Below are 20,535 nucleotides of genomic sequence, written 5' to 3'. Positions count from 1 at the left end.
ACGGGATGGGGTAGGCGGCAAAGAGGACACATCATCCGATAAAGGTGGAAGTCCCAACTGTTTTAGGAAAGAGTCCGCTCCATGAAGATCCCGGAGAACAACTTGAGTATTGTCCCTAGAAACGACCAGCTTGAAGGGAAACCCCCAACGATACAGGACACGATGTTGCTGAAGGTGTGTGGTGATCGGCTTCAGAGCACGCCGTTTGGCAAGAGTAATCGGAGAAAGATCGCAGAAGAGTTGGAGTCTGTCACCTTTAAATTCCAAAGAGGATTTGTGGCGAACCGATGATAGTAAGGCTTCTTTGCTTTGAAAGTAGTGGAAACGGACTATAACGTCGCGTGGCCTGGAGCCCTCAACAGGTTTAGGGCCCAGAGAGCGATGAGCCCTGTCCATTCGCCAGTCTGCCTCTGGGATCATGGGAGCAGTTGCGATGAAGAAGGACAGTAGGTGGCGGTGTAGTTGTGCATCAGCAATAGATTCGGCCATACCGCGAATACGGATATTTTGGCGCCGTTCCCTGTTTTCCAGGTCTTCTTGTTGGAGCTGCATTTGGGACATGGAGTGTTTCAGATATGCGTTATCTTCCTCCAAGACATGAACGTATTGCACCAAATCATCAAACTTGTTTTCCAGTTTATCCGTGCGGTCTCCAATCTGGGCTATTTCCCCTCTGAGATCTATAGCCAATTTACCAACTTCAGCAGTTATGGAGGCGGTGATATTACGTAAAAAGATTTGCAACTTATCGTCCAACGCAGAAATTGTAAGTGTAGAGGACAATATAGCCTGCTGAGGGTTTTGGCTAGGGGGAGGAAGATACCCTGGTGTAGGGTGGTCCATAACCCCTCCTGCTGTGGCTTGGGAATCAGAATCCTCCCTGTGGGGATGGATCAGAGCAGAGGCTGTCAGCTGCTCTGTTATAATGCAGGGTGCAGTACCCTCCGCGGCCACCGGGGGCCCGGGAGCCTCCATTTGTGGATGGATCAGAGCAGAGGCTGTCAGCTGCTCTGTTAGAGTGCAGGGTGCAGTACCCTCCGCGGCCACTGGGGGTCCGGGATCGTTCCTCGGACTCCTGACACTACTTGAGGCCGGGGATTGCGGCCTAGTCAAAAATCGTCAGAGCGGCGAGGGCCGCGGATCCTGCGGCTGCGGGGAGGGGGGCTTCCAGCGCCCTATCTTCCCCATGGAAGCCTCTCCCTTATGCTGGGCCGGGTGCTTGTACTGTGTGACTCACCCGTAGCAGAGAATATGCCGTGGAGCGGAGCGGGTGAGTCACTACTGGCCGGGGATGAGCGGAGCTCAGCAATCCGCGTCCGACATCATCCCTGGTCGCGCATGCGCCCCCAGAAGTGTTTTAATAGATATGCTTTAACTTACTTTTGCTTTTTGGTTACCCCATGCTTAAAGTAAATCTAAACCCAGTTTGCTAAAACCTCATATAACCGTCAACACCTTAATGTAATTTCTCAAGTTTTTCGCAATATGTTCAGGCACTTCTGAATATGGGCTGCCAACGTTGTCCTTGTTACATATATTCTTGTCGGAAACTACCTGTGGCTGTGACAATAAACATTGTACAACCATGGTACTCCATTGCCAGTTAGGAAGCTAGTCACGAGTAATGATGTGCAGAAGATGCACATAATTATCCATTTGCCGCCCGCCCTATGGCTGAATGGCGGCCGGCAAATGTCATCAGCGTTCCGGGTGGATGCCATATGGTGCCCTCCCGCACATGCGCAGATTGCGCTCCTGCAGAGCCGCGCAGCGGCGCGATCTGTCACCGGCCGTGTACCTCGGACACGGCCGATGACAGATCTGAGTATCGGCCCCTGTTGCCGGTACCATGTGACCTGGTGTGATCAATCACAGCAGGTCACATGACAGTTGTATACAATGGATGTCTTCATTCATGCCATCCATTGTATACTAGTGTCTAGCTGTGAATGGTCACAGCTAATCACATGCACATGTCATGTGATTAGCAGTGGCCAAATCACAGCTAAGCACAAAAAAAAAAAAACCCTGAATGAATCGATGTCATTCAGGTACAGTGGGGATCGAAAGTTTGGGCACCCCAGCTAAAAATTTGTATTAATGTGCATAAAGAAGCCAAGGAAAGATGGAAAAATCTACAAAAGGCATCAAATTACAGATTAGACATTCTTATAATATGTCAACAAAAGTTAGATTTTATTTCCATCATTTACACTTTCAAAATAACAGAAAACAAAAAAATGGCATCTGCAAAAGTTTGGGCACCCTGCAGAGTTAATATCTTGTACTGCCCCCTTTGGCAAGTATCACAGCTTGTAAACGCTTTTTGTAGCCAGCCAAGAGTCTTTCAATTCTTGTTTGAGGTATCTTTGCCCATTCTTCCTTACAAAAGTCTTCCAGTTCTTTGACATTTCTGGGCTGTCTGTCACGCACTGCTCTTAGATAATAGATTTTCAATTATGTTGAGGTCAGGAGATTGTGAAGGCCATGGCAAAACCTTCAGTTTATGCCTCTTGATGTAATCCCCGGTGGATTTCGAGGTGTGTTTAGGATCATTATCCATTTGTAGAAGCCATCCTCTCTTTAACTTCAGCTATTTCACAGGTGGCATCAAGTTACCATCCAAAATTTGCTGAAATTTTATTGAATCCATTTTTCCTTCTACTCGTGAGATGTTCCCTGTGCCACTGGCTGCAACACAACCCCAAAGCATGATTGATCCAACAGCATGCTTAACAGTTGGACAGAGGTTCTTTTCATTAAATTATGTGCCCCTTCTTCTCCAAACGTACCTTTGCTCATTCCGGCCAAAAAGTTCAATTTTAACCTCATCGGTCCACAGAACTTGTTTCCAAAATGCATCAGTCTTGTCTATATGTTCATTTGCAAAGTTCAAACGATGATTTTTGTGGTGAGGATGTAGAAGAGGTTTTCTTCTGATGACTCTTCCATGAAGACCATATTTGTACAAGTATCTCTTTATAGTGGAATAGTGTACCACAACTCCAGTGTCTGCCAGATCTTTCTGGAGGGATCGTGCAGTCAAACTATGGTAACATTGTACTACTTTGGTCATAGTGAAATATGAAAAAAAAAATCTTAAAAAAAAAAGAAAAAAAAATTTATAAAAAATAATTAAAAAACAATATATATATATATATTTTTTTTTCATACTGTCACCAGTCAGTGTCCCTGATCGCCATGCCAGTTATATGATGATGTTGTACTGCACTGGTGACAATATGTAAAAAAAAAATAGTGAAACTAATTTTTTTTTATTTTTTTATTTTCCAAAAAATGACAAAAAAAATACAACTTCAAAAAACTCGCCATGCCTCTTATGAAATACGTCGGACTGTCTACTTTGCAAAAAGTCAGGATTGATCAATATTCAGATCTATACCATAGTTTGTGAACTCTAACTTTCCTACAAACTAAAAAATACATCCTAATTTGGGTTATTTTCACCAAAGACATGTAGCAGAATACATCTTGGCCTAAATTTATGAAGAACAATTATTTATTTGCAAACTTTTATAACAGAAACAAAGAAAAACGTGTGTTTTTTTCAAAATTTTGTTTTTTTTTGTTAATTTAGCAAAAAATAAAAACCCCAGCGGTGATTAAATACCACCAAAAGAAAGCTCTAGTTGTGTGAAGAAAATGATAAAATTTTAGTCTTGGTACAATGTTGTATGACCGCGCAATTGTCATTCAAAGTGTGAGAGCGCTGAAACCTGAAAACTGGCCTGGGCAGGAAGGTGTAAAATTGCCCTGTATTGAATTGGTTATTCTACGCCAAGCACATCTTTGGAATATGGGAAGAATCCAGAGTACCCCGAGGAAACTTACGTAAACACAGGGAGAAAATGCAAACTGAAAACAGTTAGGGGGAGACTTACTAAAACTGGAGCACACAGACTGTAGTGCACCTGTGCATAGTAACTAATCACATTCTAAGTTTTATGTCAAAGCTTAATTGAACAAGCTGCAGTCAGAAGCTGATTGGTTATTATGCACAGTTATGGGGTCCTCTGCCAGGTTTGAGCAGAGGATTCCAGTACTGCAAAGGCAGTTTAAAGGGTTAATTACTGAGCACTTTCTGTATCATCAGAAAGTGGAAAATAAGAAAATAAGCTGAAAGAGATCAACAGCACACAGTTGCAAAAATAAAAGAATGCAAATGTTGTTCAGTTAAGGTTTAGATATACTTTAATAATATGCCTCTCCCATTGTCTGGAACTCCCTACTACAATCTGTCTTGTATCTATTACTCTGTCTGGCTATAGGTGATCTCTGAAACCATCATCTGTGGGAATTCCATCCCATCTTTACTTTACAGTTGAAATTTTCTTTCTTCATCAACTCTTCCCCAAGCAGCTACTCCACTTTGTACCACTTTCCTCTCTATTTTAGATTGTAAGTTCTGTGACAACATGGGTTTTTTGTAGCTCATTGGTAGTTTATTCCACACCAGAACTGTCTTTTCAGGGCTTTTCTGCCCACTTTTATTTAAAACTGAAAATAAATTCACAAACAAATATCTTTCCACAAAGGGGGTTTCCACCAACAATACAACAAAACATAGTATTCAGCCTCCTGGCTTTCTTTGCAGCTTTACCACTCAAGCTTAGTACCTTTGGTCCTCCTGACCATCAAACACATCCCAGTGCTTGTGCACCAACCTCTCCACCTCCCACAGCTGGTCTTTTATCCTGCAGCACCCTGCTGCTACATCCTTCTCTCTCACACGGGCTTGTGTCTCTGTCTGTCCTGTCCTGGACAGCATGGTGCAGATGTGCACCTCTCTCTCCTCCCTAGACTTACTGACCTCCTCGGGAAGGTGGGGCACTGACCTCTAATCCCATCTCTCCTAAGAAAGAATAATGGTACACAATCTCTTTTTCTTTTGCTTTCTTTTAACACAACCTCATTGATTTCTATTTTTATTCTTAGTTACCAAGTTAATTACTGTGATGCCACTTGGTGGCGTAGTGATTGCTTAGGTTTTTGAAACAAAGATTGAGCTAAATTATGGCTACTTACTATTCCAAATGATGGTATTTAACTAACTGGAAAATGACACTCTTCTATTAGTCAGGCACAAATAATACAGTTTTCCTTTTAGAAAATTATATTGTGCGGATATGGGCAGGACAAACTATCACATAAAAGAAGGAGTAATCACGCTGCCCGCACGTAGTCCTGACAAAGCTACGCTTGTTCGTAAGCAAAACGCGTTGACATCGAGAGACGTCAGTTGATGTCATATTGCCATGCCTCCAGGCCGAGATGCGATGGAACATGTAGAGGGAGAGACAACCGGCCCACAATGGCCTTGAAAGTTTCATCATATACCAGCAGATCTGGGTTACACAAAGTCTTAGCACAGAGACACCTGTGGACTGGTAAAACTGTATCTGTCTACTTATAGGTCCAGCCATGGGACTGTGATGGCAATTATGCATATATCTGCATAAGCCTTGAATGTCACTGATCAGGTGAAGAAGGAATGCAACAGCTTCCTGGGTGCACCTACACTTATAGTGTGCCTAATTACCTATACATAGCTACTGGCCCTGCTCCATTACCGGAGGTATTGCACGAATAGTGAGCCTAGTTGGGGCGGAGGCATTGCACATTTCATACCTATGTTGTTGATGAACTTATGCTCACCCTACCCTGAATATCTTATGTTGAACTGAATGGGTAACCTGTCTCCTATGCTGGCAGAATTGTTTTATATTAGACAAATTGACACTATCAAGGTGACTACATTTAAGCCCATACAATGAACATCACTCGTTTGATCCAGACAGATGGGGATCATTTATTGTACTTCATAGATGCATGACATATTTGCTACCAACTTAAATGATAGCTTCCTTTTTGACTTCCACAGTTTCTATCATTGTTCACTGTTGGTGAACTAGGGTTGGTCTCCTACTGTCCCGGTGTTAGATTAACATTTAGATATTCTTTTCACCGGTTGTACCATCAATATTGGAACCATCGAAGACTTATGGGCCCTGGGGTATGTGTGCATGCGGGCCCTGCAGTGCTAATTTCAATTGTTATTGTTAGTTATATTTATACCCTTGTGGGTGGCATTTTGCAAGGGATGCATGCACATAATTTAATGACTTCCTTACTGTCTGACATTGTTTTGTATGCCTATGTAAATACTGAAGCTACTGAGCACCTTTTGTTACCACTAGTTTTTTATATACGGCCATTTTTTGCCATGAATAAATAATTATTCTTAAACAATAATCCTGATGCAAGTCTCGTTTGCTGTCAGATTAACCACTTGTCTCACGGAGGGGGCTTTACCCACTGCATGCGATTGTTTTTTTGCTTATTGATTTTGGGTTTAGACAGCAACACTACTTTAGTGATGAGACAGTCAGCTTTATGAGATTTCACTCATTTTTTTCCCTAGTTCGGCTGAGAATCAAGCAGTGCATTCCAGTAAAAGGACCAGATATGGCGTGAAACTCCACAAGCTGTGTGAAAGAGCCAAAGGATATGTGTATGCCTTCCACTTGTACAAAGGCAAAGATTCCCAGCTCCAGCCCCTTCAGTGCCAAACCTACATTGGTACAAGTGGAAAAATTGTCTGAGACCTATCATTTCCACTATTCAAAAACGGGTATCACATCTATCTGGATAACTTCTACACAAGCCTGCCCCTTTTCTGCCACCTGTACCTCCAGAAAACCTTGGCCTGTGGTACCCCCAGAACAAACAGGAAAGGCTTCCCACAAAGTCTGGTGACCACAAAGCTACAAAGGAGGAAATCAGTGAGTTTGAGGAGCAACAAAGTGTGGGCCGTGAACTGGAAGGATAAGAGAGATGTGTACATCCTGTCCACCATTCACAATGAAACCTCTGTGGAAATTATTCCAAAAGCCTGAGCACAATCATGATTATAATTGGTTCATGTGGAGGAGAAGTGGATTTGAATGATCAGATGCTACAGCCCTATTTTTCATTTGGCCGTTTATAACAGGTATATCACCTACATTTACAGAAAGATCAACCACTTTTCTCACATTTTTAGAAAATATTGTCACTGCCCTGATCTACCAGCAAGGATCTCTACCAGAAAACATACGCTCTGATTCTGTGAGCAACATTTTCCAGAGAACATTCCACCCACAGAAGCAGGCCGAAGTTGACAAAAAAAGTGTTGGGTATGCAGTGCAGCAGAAGGGGAGTTAGGAGAGACACCAGTTTTCATTCTCCCCAATGTCCCTCCCAACCAGACCTATGCATTGTAGACTGCTTCCAACATTATCACACATCACTAAAATATTAGCAAATGTATGCCCATATTTCTAACAGCCTGCCTTTACATGCCTCTGCCTTCCACTTTAACTGACCCTGGCCTGTTTATTGACAATGCCGCTACCTTATGTCAGGATTGTTTATCAACCATGTTTCTGACTGCCACCTGAACTGACCCTGGCCTGTTTATCGATGATACCCCTGCCTGCTGTCTGGATTGTTTATTAACCATGCTTCGTCCACCTGCACTGACCTCGGCCTGTTAATCGACAATGTTTTTTGTCCACCGCTTGGACTGATCTTTTGCCCTACTACTGTAGTAGTGGGATTTAAGATAACACAGGGTTTTCACATATGTAAGGGGTATCATAACAGTTTTCCATGCAGAGAAAACCTCCAGGTTTTAGAATTCCTGGTTCAGGGTCTGGAGTCTCGAGGCTTCAAAGAGATTTGGATGGGAAGAAGCCTCTACCCCTTTGCCAGATGCTGCTGCCTGGACCAGTAATTTGGCTGTGCTGACCATATCTCTATCTGCTTCCTGTACTGACCCAGGACTTTTTATGGATCATGTTTCTGCCTGCTGGCTGGACCAATACTTTGGCTGTGCTGACTAAATCTCTGCCTGCTGCCTGTACTGACCCTGGACTGTTTACGGACCATGTTCTTGCCTGGACAATTCCTTTGGCTGTTGCTACCAAAAAACATACATGTAAAGTTGTAAAGATATATATATATATATATATATATATATATATACATATACATACACACACACACACACACACACACACACACACACACACACACACACACACACACACACACAGAGGTTAGACAAAAGAAATGGAAACACTACTTGATTTGCAGGTGTGAAAGTGACAAAATGTTTAGCATTGAGAGCAAAAGTGATGTAACATTGTTTTGCATAAAAAGAAAAAATGTTTGTCTTACTTTGTGGAAATTGCCTGGTAATGATCACTGATGAAATGATTGAAAAAAAAGTAACAAAAAAATAGATTTTCTAAAATGTAAAAAACTTTTTTTATTGCAATTTTCCTTTTTTTGTTTATGTAAAACTTTTGAACTTTTAGAAATAAAGATTACTAAAATCCTTTAAAGACTAGACACTGCACTTCTTCAAAAGGAGGCAGTCATTAACAATCTTCCCAATAAAGGAGATTTGTCCCAACTCTATCTTTAATATATTTCTACTCCCACATTTCAATGTATAACTTAGCTGAACAGGGCTCACATTCACTTTTTTTTGTACCTTTATGCTGAGCTCATATTTCCCTAAAGTAAAGCTGGTCACACGCTTAAGAGATTCTAATTTATATTCAAACCAAAAATAAATCTTATTTGAAGTAAAATCCATACATTTAGTAATATATTTTTTAATTTAAAGAATCTTTCCTTTTGAAATAGTCTTCTACATCAAATATACCTTCTCATGGGGGATAATCATATATAGCGACTTGAAATCTGTTGTACGTAGAAAGATGTACAGTGATCCCTCGTTTTTCGTTGTTAATGGGGACCAGAACCTTCCGCGAAAGCTGAAAAACCGCGAAGTAGTATTTGCCCCTAGGAATTTTTGTGTATGCGGGTACTGTACAAGAATGTTTTAAATATGTAAACCGTATTCATACTCTACTCATTTAAGACAAAAATTACAACAGTACTGTACAGTATACGTATTTACTTAAACGTGTCAGTGCTAATTACAATAGGGTTAATTACAAAACCTTATACAGTAATAAACATTAATCAACATTGCTTTCTGAGAGAGGCGAAGAGTCTTGTGTTGGTGGCGGAGGAGAGGCTCTCACTTGACTCGGAGACTCAAGATACAACAAGGAAAGATGCTAAGTGAGGTTGCAATGATGCGCAGACAATCAACTCACAGGGATAAATCCACTCGTACTCTTATTGGTCGATGTCACACCGGAAACCAATCACGCGCCTTTATGAAAGCCCGTGGTATGTACAGTACTCTGAGTCAACTCATCTCTTTGGTTGACATGCAGGGATCCTTCTCTCTCGCACATCAACATGAAACAACGCTCCTTTCCACAATGTGGCTGCTGACCCGCGAAGCACTAAAGCCGCAAAACATGAAGCGCGAAGTGGCGAGGGAACACTGTACTCTTCAAGCCAACAAGTCTATAATAACATCCAGAGCCATTGAAGTATGCAGGAAGGTTCTTGACCTAAAGGCCAACGCCACCTTTTAGACCTTGCATGTTACACCAATTTTTAGAATGTACCATGGTTGCAAGTGGGCCTGTAGGGATTTTTCACCCAGTTAGTTTCGGAATACACTTCAAACACAGCTGAAGCAATGGGAATTAGTAACACTCTTATGCAGTTTTTGGAGTAAGCTTATAACAGGAACTCTAGGATATTTAAAATTTGAATAGTATAAATAGTAACATACTATGCTTTCTTCAATACTACTATGCCCCCCCCCTTTTTAATGGCTGCTTTTTATTACATAGTAACAATATTAGACTTCTCTTGTATATCTCTTAATCTCTCTTAATAATATCTCTCTTAATATCTCTTAATAATAAGAACCTTTGTTGTTTTCTCCAGTTAGACTAGATATTTCCAATTTTTTGGCCTGATATTTCCTAAGTTTATAGTGCCAATTCTTTTTTTAAACCTCAGCACCTTCTCCTACTGCAATCTTGGGATTAAACATACATTAGTAAATATGTGCAAAATACAAAAAAGGATCTGGGAAGGATCTGAAGTGGTTTGAAAGTCAATGCAATAAAAAAATGAAAAATAACTCGAGAGGGGGTAACATTATTAGCCTCTTTTCTATCAGGGTACATCTTTAAACAGTGGATCAGCAGCCCTGTATTTATATAGTGCTGTTCATAAATGACCCTGAATAAATTGCTGTGAGATTAAAAGTGGTGTGACTTACAAATGTACATGTGCCGACACCCCATAGCGTTATATCACAAGTACAAGATTCATTGCATATGTGGGACTTTTTAGGCACAAACAACCACAATATAACATAGAATTAAAGATAAAATTTGTATTGTTACAGGAGTAAACACATCATTAAAAATTGTAGCCTATAGACCCATAGGAGACACTACAACATAAATCAGTTATCCAGAGTAGGTAGTTAGTAAATGCCAGTATACATACCGTCTATACAATACATCTATGACCTCTATTGGGAAACTGACACTTGTCTAAGTGTTCTCTGGGTCTGTGAGCTGGAATATTTTTATTCACACCTGGCTGTTAAGTATTTTGTTCTCTCAGGCAATGTAAGTCCCTCTGGGCACCTCATAACATTCCTGTAGATATGTGATCCATTCTGGGGATGATTTAAAAAAAGGCACTCTTCAAAGAAATTTGCTTCAGAGCTTAGTAAATGAGGTGAAGCTTCACTTTGCAAAGAAAGCCCAAGCGCAGGCAAAGAAAAGAAAAAAAACAGCATTTTGTATTGCATTTACTAAGCTCTGGAGTAAATACCCTTGCAGAATGCAATTGCATTTGCAAAGTGCACAGTCTATTTGTCTTTACTAAATTAACGCCTATAAGTTTGATCATGGTTATCATTATATATACTTTTTAGATATGAGCATTTATCTTTCCTGATGAAGACTCATTTAAAATGTTTTGGGACACTCTCATTGACATAATTGCACAAGATATGTGTCTTATGCTAAATGTATGAATGAGGTATTAAAATCATCTTTGTTAGATCAACCAGCATCTTTATTGATGTTTTACTCTTATAACAATAAAACTTTCATCTTTTATGCTATATTGCAGATTTCTGTGCCTAAAAAGTTCTATATACCCAATGAATGTTTTGTTTACTGGATAAATAGTCATGGGGTGGACAATCTGCTCAGTAATCCCTGTGTACTGAGCTATCATTAGACAGCTCTGTACATAGAGACACTGTACCACGTTGATCCAAAGGGTTGGGTACCATGTGATCACTGTAACTGGTCATCACAGTGATCACCTTGCAAAACAAAAAACAAATAAAAAATGTGTGAGGTCCCCCAGAAAATCCATACAAGATCATTGGGTCTGATACAGAATTTAGGGTCATTGGCTATGCTCCTAAAATTCCATGCCAGAACCCGTAATCTGAGCATGTAAAAGGGGGGGGGGAAGGATCAGCGTGAGCCAGTGAACCATATCAGTAGCTGAAAAAACAAAAGGAAAGAGTGCACAGGACTAAGTTGGACAGTTGGACACAGCCAACTGACAGCTCCCTGATCTGTCATAAGCTATATAAAAGAAGTTCTGTTAACACTGGTGACATCATTGACCCAATATGGTCCTATCCCCTGCACACAGACCTCAGTCATCATACCAGCATACTATCCTTTCAGTAAACATAACCCACTAACTAGTTTTACACTAGCAGAGTATATTAATCCAACAGTGATGAGAAGAGCAAAAATAAGAAGCATTAGCCCCTATATGCTTAGTTTATACTTATAAACCCATCATTCCTCAGTGATCTGTTTTCAGTATATTTGATATGCTTAAAACCATGTGCATTTATCTTTCAGTGATGAATATTTAGTGTGTGTGTGTGCGCCCGCATTTCCACTCAGTGACCTGTTCCCAGTTCATGTGTATTATATCCTCAGTACTCACTTCACAGGCATATACAGTATGTAAATCTCTCAGCACCCAGTACCCAGCTTATTAAGTCAACTCTTCAGCATTCAGTATCTAACATACAGTATACATATATATTAACATCTCAGCACCTATTCATCTGCATACAGTATGTGCATTTACCCCTCAGCAGTCAGCCTTGAGCACATTTGGAATAATCCCTTCATGCCTAGTGAATGTTTGTTAGCCAACCAGAAGCCAGCACAATCATTTATTTAGTGCACTACATCAATTACAGTGGTGTATCATCCTCACCCGAGGAGGATGGGGCCCACTGTGCTCTCACACCTACACCCATAGATGATACATGTTTGGGGCACTGCAGCCATGCCAGTCACTGCTGGGCTCGGGACAAGGAAATCTTCCTTGCTGATCTGCCTTCTGTTACATGTGAGGTCTGTGAATTTGAGAACGGGGGGTGTTTGGGCTGTGGATTGTGCAGATGTGACGGACTGAGACTGTCAGATTAACCTGGGGTGGAGGGGGGGGGGTGCTATACATATCTGTGAGGCTCATACTTATGGCACAACTATCTAACTATTTTATAGGTACAAGAAGGTTTTTGTTTGATTTAACCATGCCCCTTTAAGCCCCTTCCACTGTAAAAGTTTGATCATGCCCACTATTCCTAAGCCTTTTAGAATACTAGCAACAACCCTGTCGCAATGAAAACTATTTGCTGCATTGCACTAAGCCCACCACGGTTTTTAAAAAATATTTTTACAAGCAATGGGTCCTGCACACAGGCCCTCTGATTTCATAAAACACTCCTTAACAAATTTCCACGGACTCTGGTCCAGTAGGAATCTCAGTTTCACCACTACATTTCCTGTTAAACAATCACCAGCAACAAAGCCTTGCCCCATTTCCCACTTACTGAGCACTAAATCCAGTATTCCTAGACTCAATGTCACAGTCCCTGCTAATAAATGATAAAAGTGGAAAAAACACCTAACTATAACTATTCTTAAAAATGTCCCACCCCCTCCTTTTACATATCCTACCTGTATTAAAAAAATGTTTTTACTTACCCATTTGTAATCTGCTCCAGTCCGGTCACATGATCCCATGGCTTTAGCTCCCCCTGTGACAGTGAGCTGCAGCTTCAACAGAGAAGAGGGAGCACCAACAATAGCTAGACCATGGGGGCCTATGGGTGATGTCACTGCTCCTGGAATTCACAGCCATTGTTGAGCACTTGTTAATACAGAGCTGCAGGATCTATAGTAGTGACTGGACCAGAGCAGATTGAAACTAGGTAAGCACACAGATCTTTTTTATACAGATTAGGCAGGTACTGTAGGAGATGGGGAAAAAAAAATTTAAGACTAGTTATAGTTAGGGTTCTTTTCAACTTCTGGTGTATCCTAACACCTATTGTCTCCAATTCCACTGACACACTTCTCTTGTTTCAGCATCCTCCTAGCCACCCTAACAGTCCACGGTGTTGCTGATGCGATCCCTGTCACCATCATTGTCCCAGTATAAATGGCCTAAATTTAAGCAGTCCCATTTCCCATATACTGACTTTAACTTGTATCCCCCTTCTGCTAAACACCTACGTGTGAAGAGCTCAGCTTCCATGCTGCTGCCCTATAATTATTTGGTTTTGTAATTAAGTGCTAAAGGCATTATGAAGCACATTTCTCCACACTTGTTATTCAGCTGTATGGCTATGATCATGTTTTTATGTGATTTTATTGATAATTATGGAAAGATCTGAAATTACCACTTGTGAGTCAAAAGATGAACTGCTCCTCCCACTGCCATACCTTTTACACTTTTCTCTGCACGTAATGCTCATTGTCATATCTCCAGACTTCTCTACTGCACATACTGCGCTACTCATACTTTCTGCCTTTCCTTTCTGCACATTCATATCCATCACAATTCTGTTCTGCAGATACTGCCTGCTAAAATTCGTCTTTGCATTCTTATGTATGGATAAAGGTAATTGTAAGGTGTTTGTATATGTTTTATTAGATGAAAAATGTGCTTGTTTATGGTTTTATGTTTTTATGTATTTTTTTTAAGGTCTTTGAATTGCTCTAGCATCTACAGTTGTGACCAAAATTATTCAACCCCCAATGCTGTAAAGGGGTTTAGGGACTATAGTGTACATTTGGAATTGTATTCAGAATCAAATCCTACAAGGACGTTGTAACTACCCAAATGCAACTAAAATGACATCAATTGTTTATGTAATACAGTAGTAAATGGTTCTTATGTGGTTTCTTCATTGCCACAATTATTCAACCCCTTAAAGACTACCACTCTGAAGAACAGAGGTTCATACAGGTGCTTTCCATCAGGTATTGAAAACACCTGTGGATGTCACCGAGCAGCAATCAAGCATAATAAGCACCAATTAGGCAGCTTTAAAATGACTGTGATACTCAGCTCCTTCTAGACATTTACTGGTGTGGTTACAAACATGGTGAAGGCAAGAGAATGGTCCAGGAAGACAAGAGAAGAGGTGATTTCTCTTCACAGGAAGGGCAATGGCTATAAGAAGATTGCAAAGATGTTAAACATACCAAGAGACACCTTAGGAAGCATCATTCGCAAATTCAAGGCAAAGGGCACTGTTGAAACGCTACCTGGTCGTGGCAGAAAGAAGATGCTGACTTCGACTGCTGTGCGCTACCTGAAGCGTAGAGTGGAGAGAAGTCCCCGTGTGACTGCTGAGGAACTGAGAAAAGATTTGTCAGATGTGGGTACAGAAGTTTCAGCCCAGACAATAAGACGCACACTGCGTAATGAAGGCCTCCGTGCCAGAACTCCCAGGCGTACCCCCTTGCTGTCTCCAAAGAATAAGAAGAGTCGACTGCAGTATGCCAAAAGCCATGTGGACAAACCACAAAAGTTGTGGGATAGTGTTCTGTGGACTGATGAAACAAAATTAGAACTGTTTGGGCCCATGGATCAACGCTATGTTTGGAGGAGGAAGAACAAGGCCTATGATGAAAAGAACACCTTGCCTACTGTGAAGCATGGTGGAGGGTCAATCATGCTTTGGGGCTGTTTTGCTTCTGCAGGTACAGGGAAGCTTCAGCGTGTGCAAGGTACCATGAATTCTCTTCAGTACCAGGAGATATTGGATGGAAACGTGATGCAGTCCGTCACACACCTGAGGCTTGGGAGACGTTGGACCTTTCAACAGGACAATGATCCCAAGCATACCTCCAAGTCCACTAGAGCATGGTTGCAGAGGAAAGGCTGGAACATTTTGGAGTGGCCATCGCAGTCACCAGACTTAAATCCGATTGAGAACCTCTGGTGGGACTTAAAGAAAGCAGTTGCAGTGCGCAAGCCTAAGAATGTGACTGAACTGGAGGCCTTTGCCCATGAAGAATGGGCGAAGATACCCGTAGATCGCTGCAAGACACTTGTGTCAAGCTATGCTTCACGTTTAAAAGCTGTTATAACTGTAAAAGGATGCTGTACTAAGTACTAAGATTGAATGTCACTTGGGGGTTGAATAAAACTGATAATGCTGTGAGCACAGAAAAGACATTTGTGGTTATTTCATTATAACTGTTATGTTATATTTGTCTGACCTACAAGTGCCTCTTTAATGTAAATGTAAGCAAGATGACTGAATGATCAAAAGCAATGTCAAACTGGCCAAAACACTCAATTTCAGTGGGGGTTGAATAATTTTGGTCACAACTGTAGAACCTGCAGGGTTAATTGAAGACATGTGAAGGGGGATGGAATAATAGTTTATAAATTAATGAAGTTTGTATATTTACATCTCATAAGGAGGCTGAAATATTGCTTTTTGTCTCCTGCTCCTCGTTTCAAGGAAAACTTTTTGGAACATAATAGAGGAAGAACAAGAGAACAGAGAGGCTATGTGAACTTGGAAACTGCTTCAAGCAAATGCTATGCTATTTCTGTGGGAACTTTGGAGCAATGTTTTTATATAGTTGAATACAGCTTATTTGCATTTACCTCTAGACTGATAAGAGATACAGTATATTTAAACAAAATACTGCTAGCTGTGGTGTACAAGGGTTAGAAACTATTATACAGTTCACAGTTTGTTGAGGTTCAGACATCTTATATGGCGGCCTATTCTGTGTATCTTAACAACATGCCGCCCAGCCACTGTTTAAATACGGTGGCAGGGCGGCACGGCTGGGCAAAACCACGTTTTAAAACGTGTGTTCTGTAAACAGGTTGGGGGTGCGCGCGAGGCGCGCCGCCGCCCTACCTGTCCCGCCGATCACAGCCGCGGATGTCAGTCGCCGGGTCGCAGCCGGTCCTTACCGGCTATTTCCCGGCGATCGGTGGCAATCCCTGACAGAGAGCACAGCTGCAGTAGCTGTCCTTTCTGTCAGTTCTCTGACAGCTCCAGGACAAGCTGATCGGGACAGAAGAGTTTCTCTCTCCCGATCAGCGGTGTCCTGTGCAGCACACACCCCCGCCCCCTAGTAAAACACTCCCCTCACACAGATAACCCTTTCCCTGAAAAATAAGCTTAACCCCTTCCTCCCCAGTGCCATTAGTACAGTGTCAGTGGTTTTTTTTTTGCACTGATCACTGTATTGGTGTCACTGGGGATGTCAGTGACCCCAAGTCAGTACCCCCCAATGTCAGAATATCCGCTGCAGTCCCGCCATAAGTCGCTGATCGCCGTCATAAGTCACTGATCGCCGCCATTATTAGTCTAAAAAAACTGAAAATCCTAGTATCTTTCCTGCCATTTGTAAACGCTATAACTTTCACGTAAACCAATTAATTTACACGTATTGTTTTTTTTTTTTTTTAGCAAAGACATGTCACAGAATGCATTTTGGCAGAAATTTATGACTAAATTTGATTTTTAAATTTTTTTTTACTGGACATGTTTTATAGCAAAAAGTCCAAAATATTGTTTTTTGTCCTCAAAATTGTCAGCCTTTTTTTTTATAGCGCAAAAAATAAAAACCGCACAGGCGATCAAATACCACTGAAAGAAAGCTCAATTTGTGGGAAAAAAAAGGATGTAAATTTCATTTATGTACCGCATTGCATGACCGCGCAATTGTCTGTTAAACTAGCGCAGCGCTGTATAGCAATTTGTGGGGAAAAAAAAGGATGTAAAATTCATTTATGTACCGTATTGCATGACCGTGCAATTGTCTGTTAAACTAGCGCTGCGCTGTATAGCAAAATTAAAGAAAAATTAGCGTAAATTGCAGTTTCTATACCATAGTTTGTAGACGCTATAACTTTCACACAAAGCAATCAATATGCACTTATTGGGATTTTTTTTTACCAAAAACATGTAGCAGAATACATTTTGGCCTAAATTTATAACCAACTTTGAGTTTACTATATATTTTTTATAGCTGAAAGTAAAAAATATTGTTTTTCTTCCAAATTTTTGGCCTTTTTTTGTTTATAGTGTGATAAATAAAAAGCGCACAGGTGATCAAATACCACCGAAAGAAAGCTCTATTTGTGTGAAAAAAAGGACGTAAATTTTGTTTGGGTGCAGCATTGCATGACCGCGTAGTTATCAGTTGAATTAGTGTAGCGCCGAGTAGCAAAAAGAGGCCTGGTCATTAAGGGGGGTAAATCCTCTGGAGGTCAAGTGGTTAAGTGGGTGTGGATGTGCTTCTTTAAAAGGAACAGGAGCAAATTTATACCCATTTACACCTATATGTTTTAACTTGCACATTTAAGTGCATGTTAATGAATTTTCAGAGGTTTTTCATTCCTTTTACTGGTGCTAGCTTAGATATCTGCAGTCCCATGACATGCATTGACCAAAAAAAGGTCATGGTCATTTTTTCATTGACTCTTGAAATGGACTCTTATTGACTTAAATTCAAGTTATAATTTTAAGGTTAGCATTTTTATTAAGTTTTTTTTTGGTTTTAAAATGTCAGCTAACATACATACTAAATGTCTAATGATGTTCCACAATTTCCAGTTTTCGGATTCAGGTAACGTTAAAAAGTTACACTGAAACATAATATATAACACTTTTCTTAAAAAAACATTTAAATGATAACCCATACATACATAGCTTGTAAGAATCCTCTCGCTAGGCTTAAACTGTCTTTGGATTTCACATTCTTGTGGTTGAATTATTGTGATTCCATCATCGGAAAAAACATAAAACATGTTTCCCACACTCAAACCTATAGGGAAATTAGAAGAAAACAGTGGTTAAATGATAACACCAGGTCTTTCTTTCACCCATATAAAAGAACTCAATAATGCAGCAGGAGAGTACAATATTTGTTTCAGCAAGGAGAAAAATAACTAAATGAAAAAGCTGAATACTAATTGTTTCTGTGCTGTACAACACAAAGTAACATAATGCATCCAAACATTGTAAAAAAATATTTTGTGCAGGTAAATATTATGATTTAGTAATATAAAAGGTGACACCTTTGTTGAATTAATATCTGTTTGGATATCAAACCAGAGAGATAAAATGCAAACCTGCATGTGAGTGATCATTGAATACAAGCTCCTGTAAGGTCCTGAATAATCTGTACATTTTGTTTTTGACCCAAGTAAATCAAATCTCTCAGATTTGGGCATATGAGTATACATGAATATTTCCCAAAGCCAGTCTGTTCAGGCTGACCAGTCTAATCTCTGTATACATGTATGTCTGAGAGTTAAACTGGAATACAAAATTAGAATTTTGAATGACAATTTGTAGAAATATTCATAGGAAAAATTTCAACACATTCGACAGGTTGATGAATGTCATTCGAAAGTAGTTCAAAATTTTGTTTGTTTTTATCATCCAGTTTTGCACTGAAAGAACTTTCTCAAATGAAAACCACAAACACTGTTAAAAATTAGTTCTTTGAGATAGAAAAAAACAAGCAGGATGGAAAACCTATTTTGACACTGCTGTTGAAAACTTACATGGTTTTGGCCCTACTAATGATTAGATTATTAAATAAACATTCTTAAAACGAAAAATGTTGAACAATGTTCTACCATTGCATATCCAGCTTTAGTTACATAAGTCTGAAGAAAAAATAATCAATGTAGATTTCCAGGCAAATCCTTACTTTAAACTTCGGATAGAGTATAGTAGGGTCAGATTCACAGTCAGATTGCATTACTCTCTGTGTACCATTTTGGGAGACTTTTACTCACATCTTGCTCCAGCAACCCAACAGGAAGTGAGTGAAAATCACCATAAAGTGAGAGGAAATCCCACTTTTGATGTCTGTTATGGGAACAGATGTCCCCATTTAGGATAATTTCCTTCTACTTCTGTTGTGCAACCAAATGTTTTAGACATGTATAACAAAAACCTGAGAGTGGTTCCAACTCTTGTCCACTCTATCTAAAGATAGAAACAAAACATGTTGGCTATAATTCCACGTCAATCAAGAAACATTCATATCTTGCTTTGCATGTTACCTAAAACAAGTAATAGTGCTAGAGTCGTAAAGGCTCTTATGGAATGATAAAAATTAAATTTGAAAAACTACAGAGATTTTTCATTTGCCAACACACTGTGGAGTTGCAATCTTAGAGTTTACTTCCTCATCAGAACATCACATTTGCTTAAAAAATATACAATTAACAGCTTAGTTTAGTTTAGTTTTACTTTACCTTCTTCTCTCCACAGAATGTTTGCAACTACATGATGAGGTAACCAAGGAAGCCATATGGTAAGAAAACAGAAAAAAGTAACATTAATGTGTTGTAATCAATTGCAATCATGTTCATATTTGCTAGTACCAAAATTTAGGAAATATACACATGGACATGTTAAAACTGCTAATGTATTTAATGTTTGTGCAGTTTTATTGTTGCCAGTAGTGTCCAGTATGCTAGAAGGATGATCTGGCTTAAATATTCCTGCTGTCTTTTCCAACTTTAGTTTTTGTTTTTAAATGATGGTGCAGTTAAACAAGAGACAGGCAACTGTTGGCAACTGTGTCATATAAACCCATTATAGCACGAATCTAAGCTGTAAACTGGAACACCACTGCATAGAGATCATTAACAACCATGCCCCTGTAAATGTAAACTGAGAGTTGAGATTTATACTTACTAACACCACATTCCTATTCAAATCACATGCAATTGTTTGCAGTGTGATTTGAGCCATACATTTTGTAAGGGCTCAAAGGTAATTGGTACTCGCTGATAAAAAAACGGTATTGATGCAACCCAACTCTCAGTATTAAAAGCAAGGTAGACCCCAGTAAATAACAAGAAAGAAAAAAATACTTATGATTAAGAGGAAACATATTCAACAATGTATTAGGTACTTCCCAATGCTGAAAAAGAAGTGAATGACAAGTCAATTCATAACACATGATCAAAAAACCTTTCCCAGCAATGGCCAAATATTCCCCACTTCAGAATTTTACAACTGTTCTTTCTATATTACATGCACTGTAATATATTACTGAATAACTGAGTATCTATGCTATTTACAAGTATAATGGTAATTGAGTAGATGATCTGGGTAATTATGGTAAATCACAAAAATAAATTTCAATAAAGTTTGTTAGAGATTTAGAGTTTAAGTGATACATTTTATTGGCTAACCTGAGTTATTAAAGATGTATAATTACAGGATACATTAGC

General features: G+C 39.9%; 1 protein-coding gene across 1 annotated transcript in view; it reads right to left on the bottom strand.

Moving 5' to 3' along the window:
* FSTL4 (follistatin like 4) overlaps positions 1 to 20,535 on the bottom strand; it is a 1,219,954-nt gene that overhangs the window by 128,752 nt on the left and 1,070,667 nt on the right. The window contains exons 6-7 of the mRNA XM_089686641.1: positions 19,549 to 19,575; positions 17,983 to 18,101 (exon numbers count right to left, since the gene is read on the bottom strand). Of these exons, the coding sequence (XP_089542767.1) occupies positions 17,983 to 18,101; positions 19,549 to 19,575 (146 nt within the window). The remainder of the gene's footprint in view (positions 1 to 17,982; positions 18,102 to 19,548; positions 19,576 to 20,535) is intronic.

This window comes from Staurois parvus, unplaced genomic scaffold (genome assembly GCF_062004578.1).
Source record: "Staurois parvus isolate SC_StPar_1 unplaced genomic scaffold, SC_StPar_1.0 ptg000403l, whole genome shotgun sequence".
NCBI lineage: Eukaryota > Metazoa > Chordata > Amphibia > Anura > Ranidae > Staurois > Staurois parvus.
This window is presented reverse-complemented; position numbering and strand designations above follow the sequence as displayed.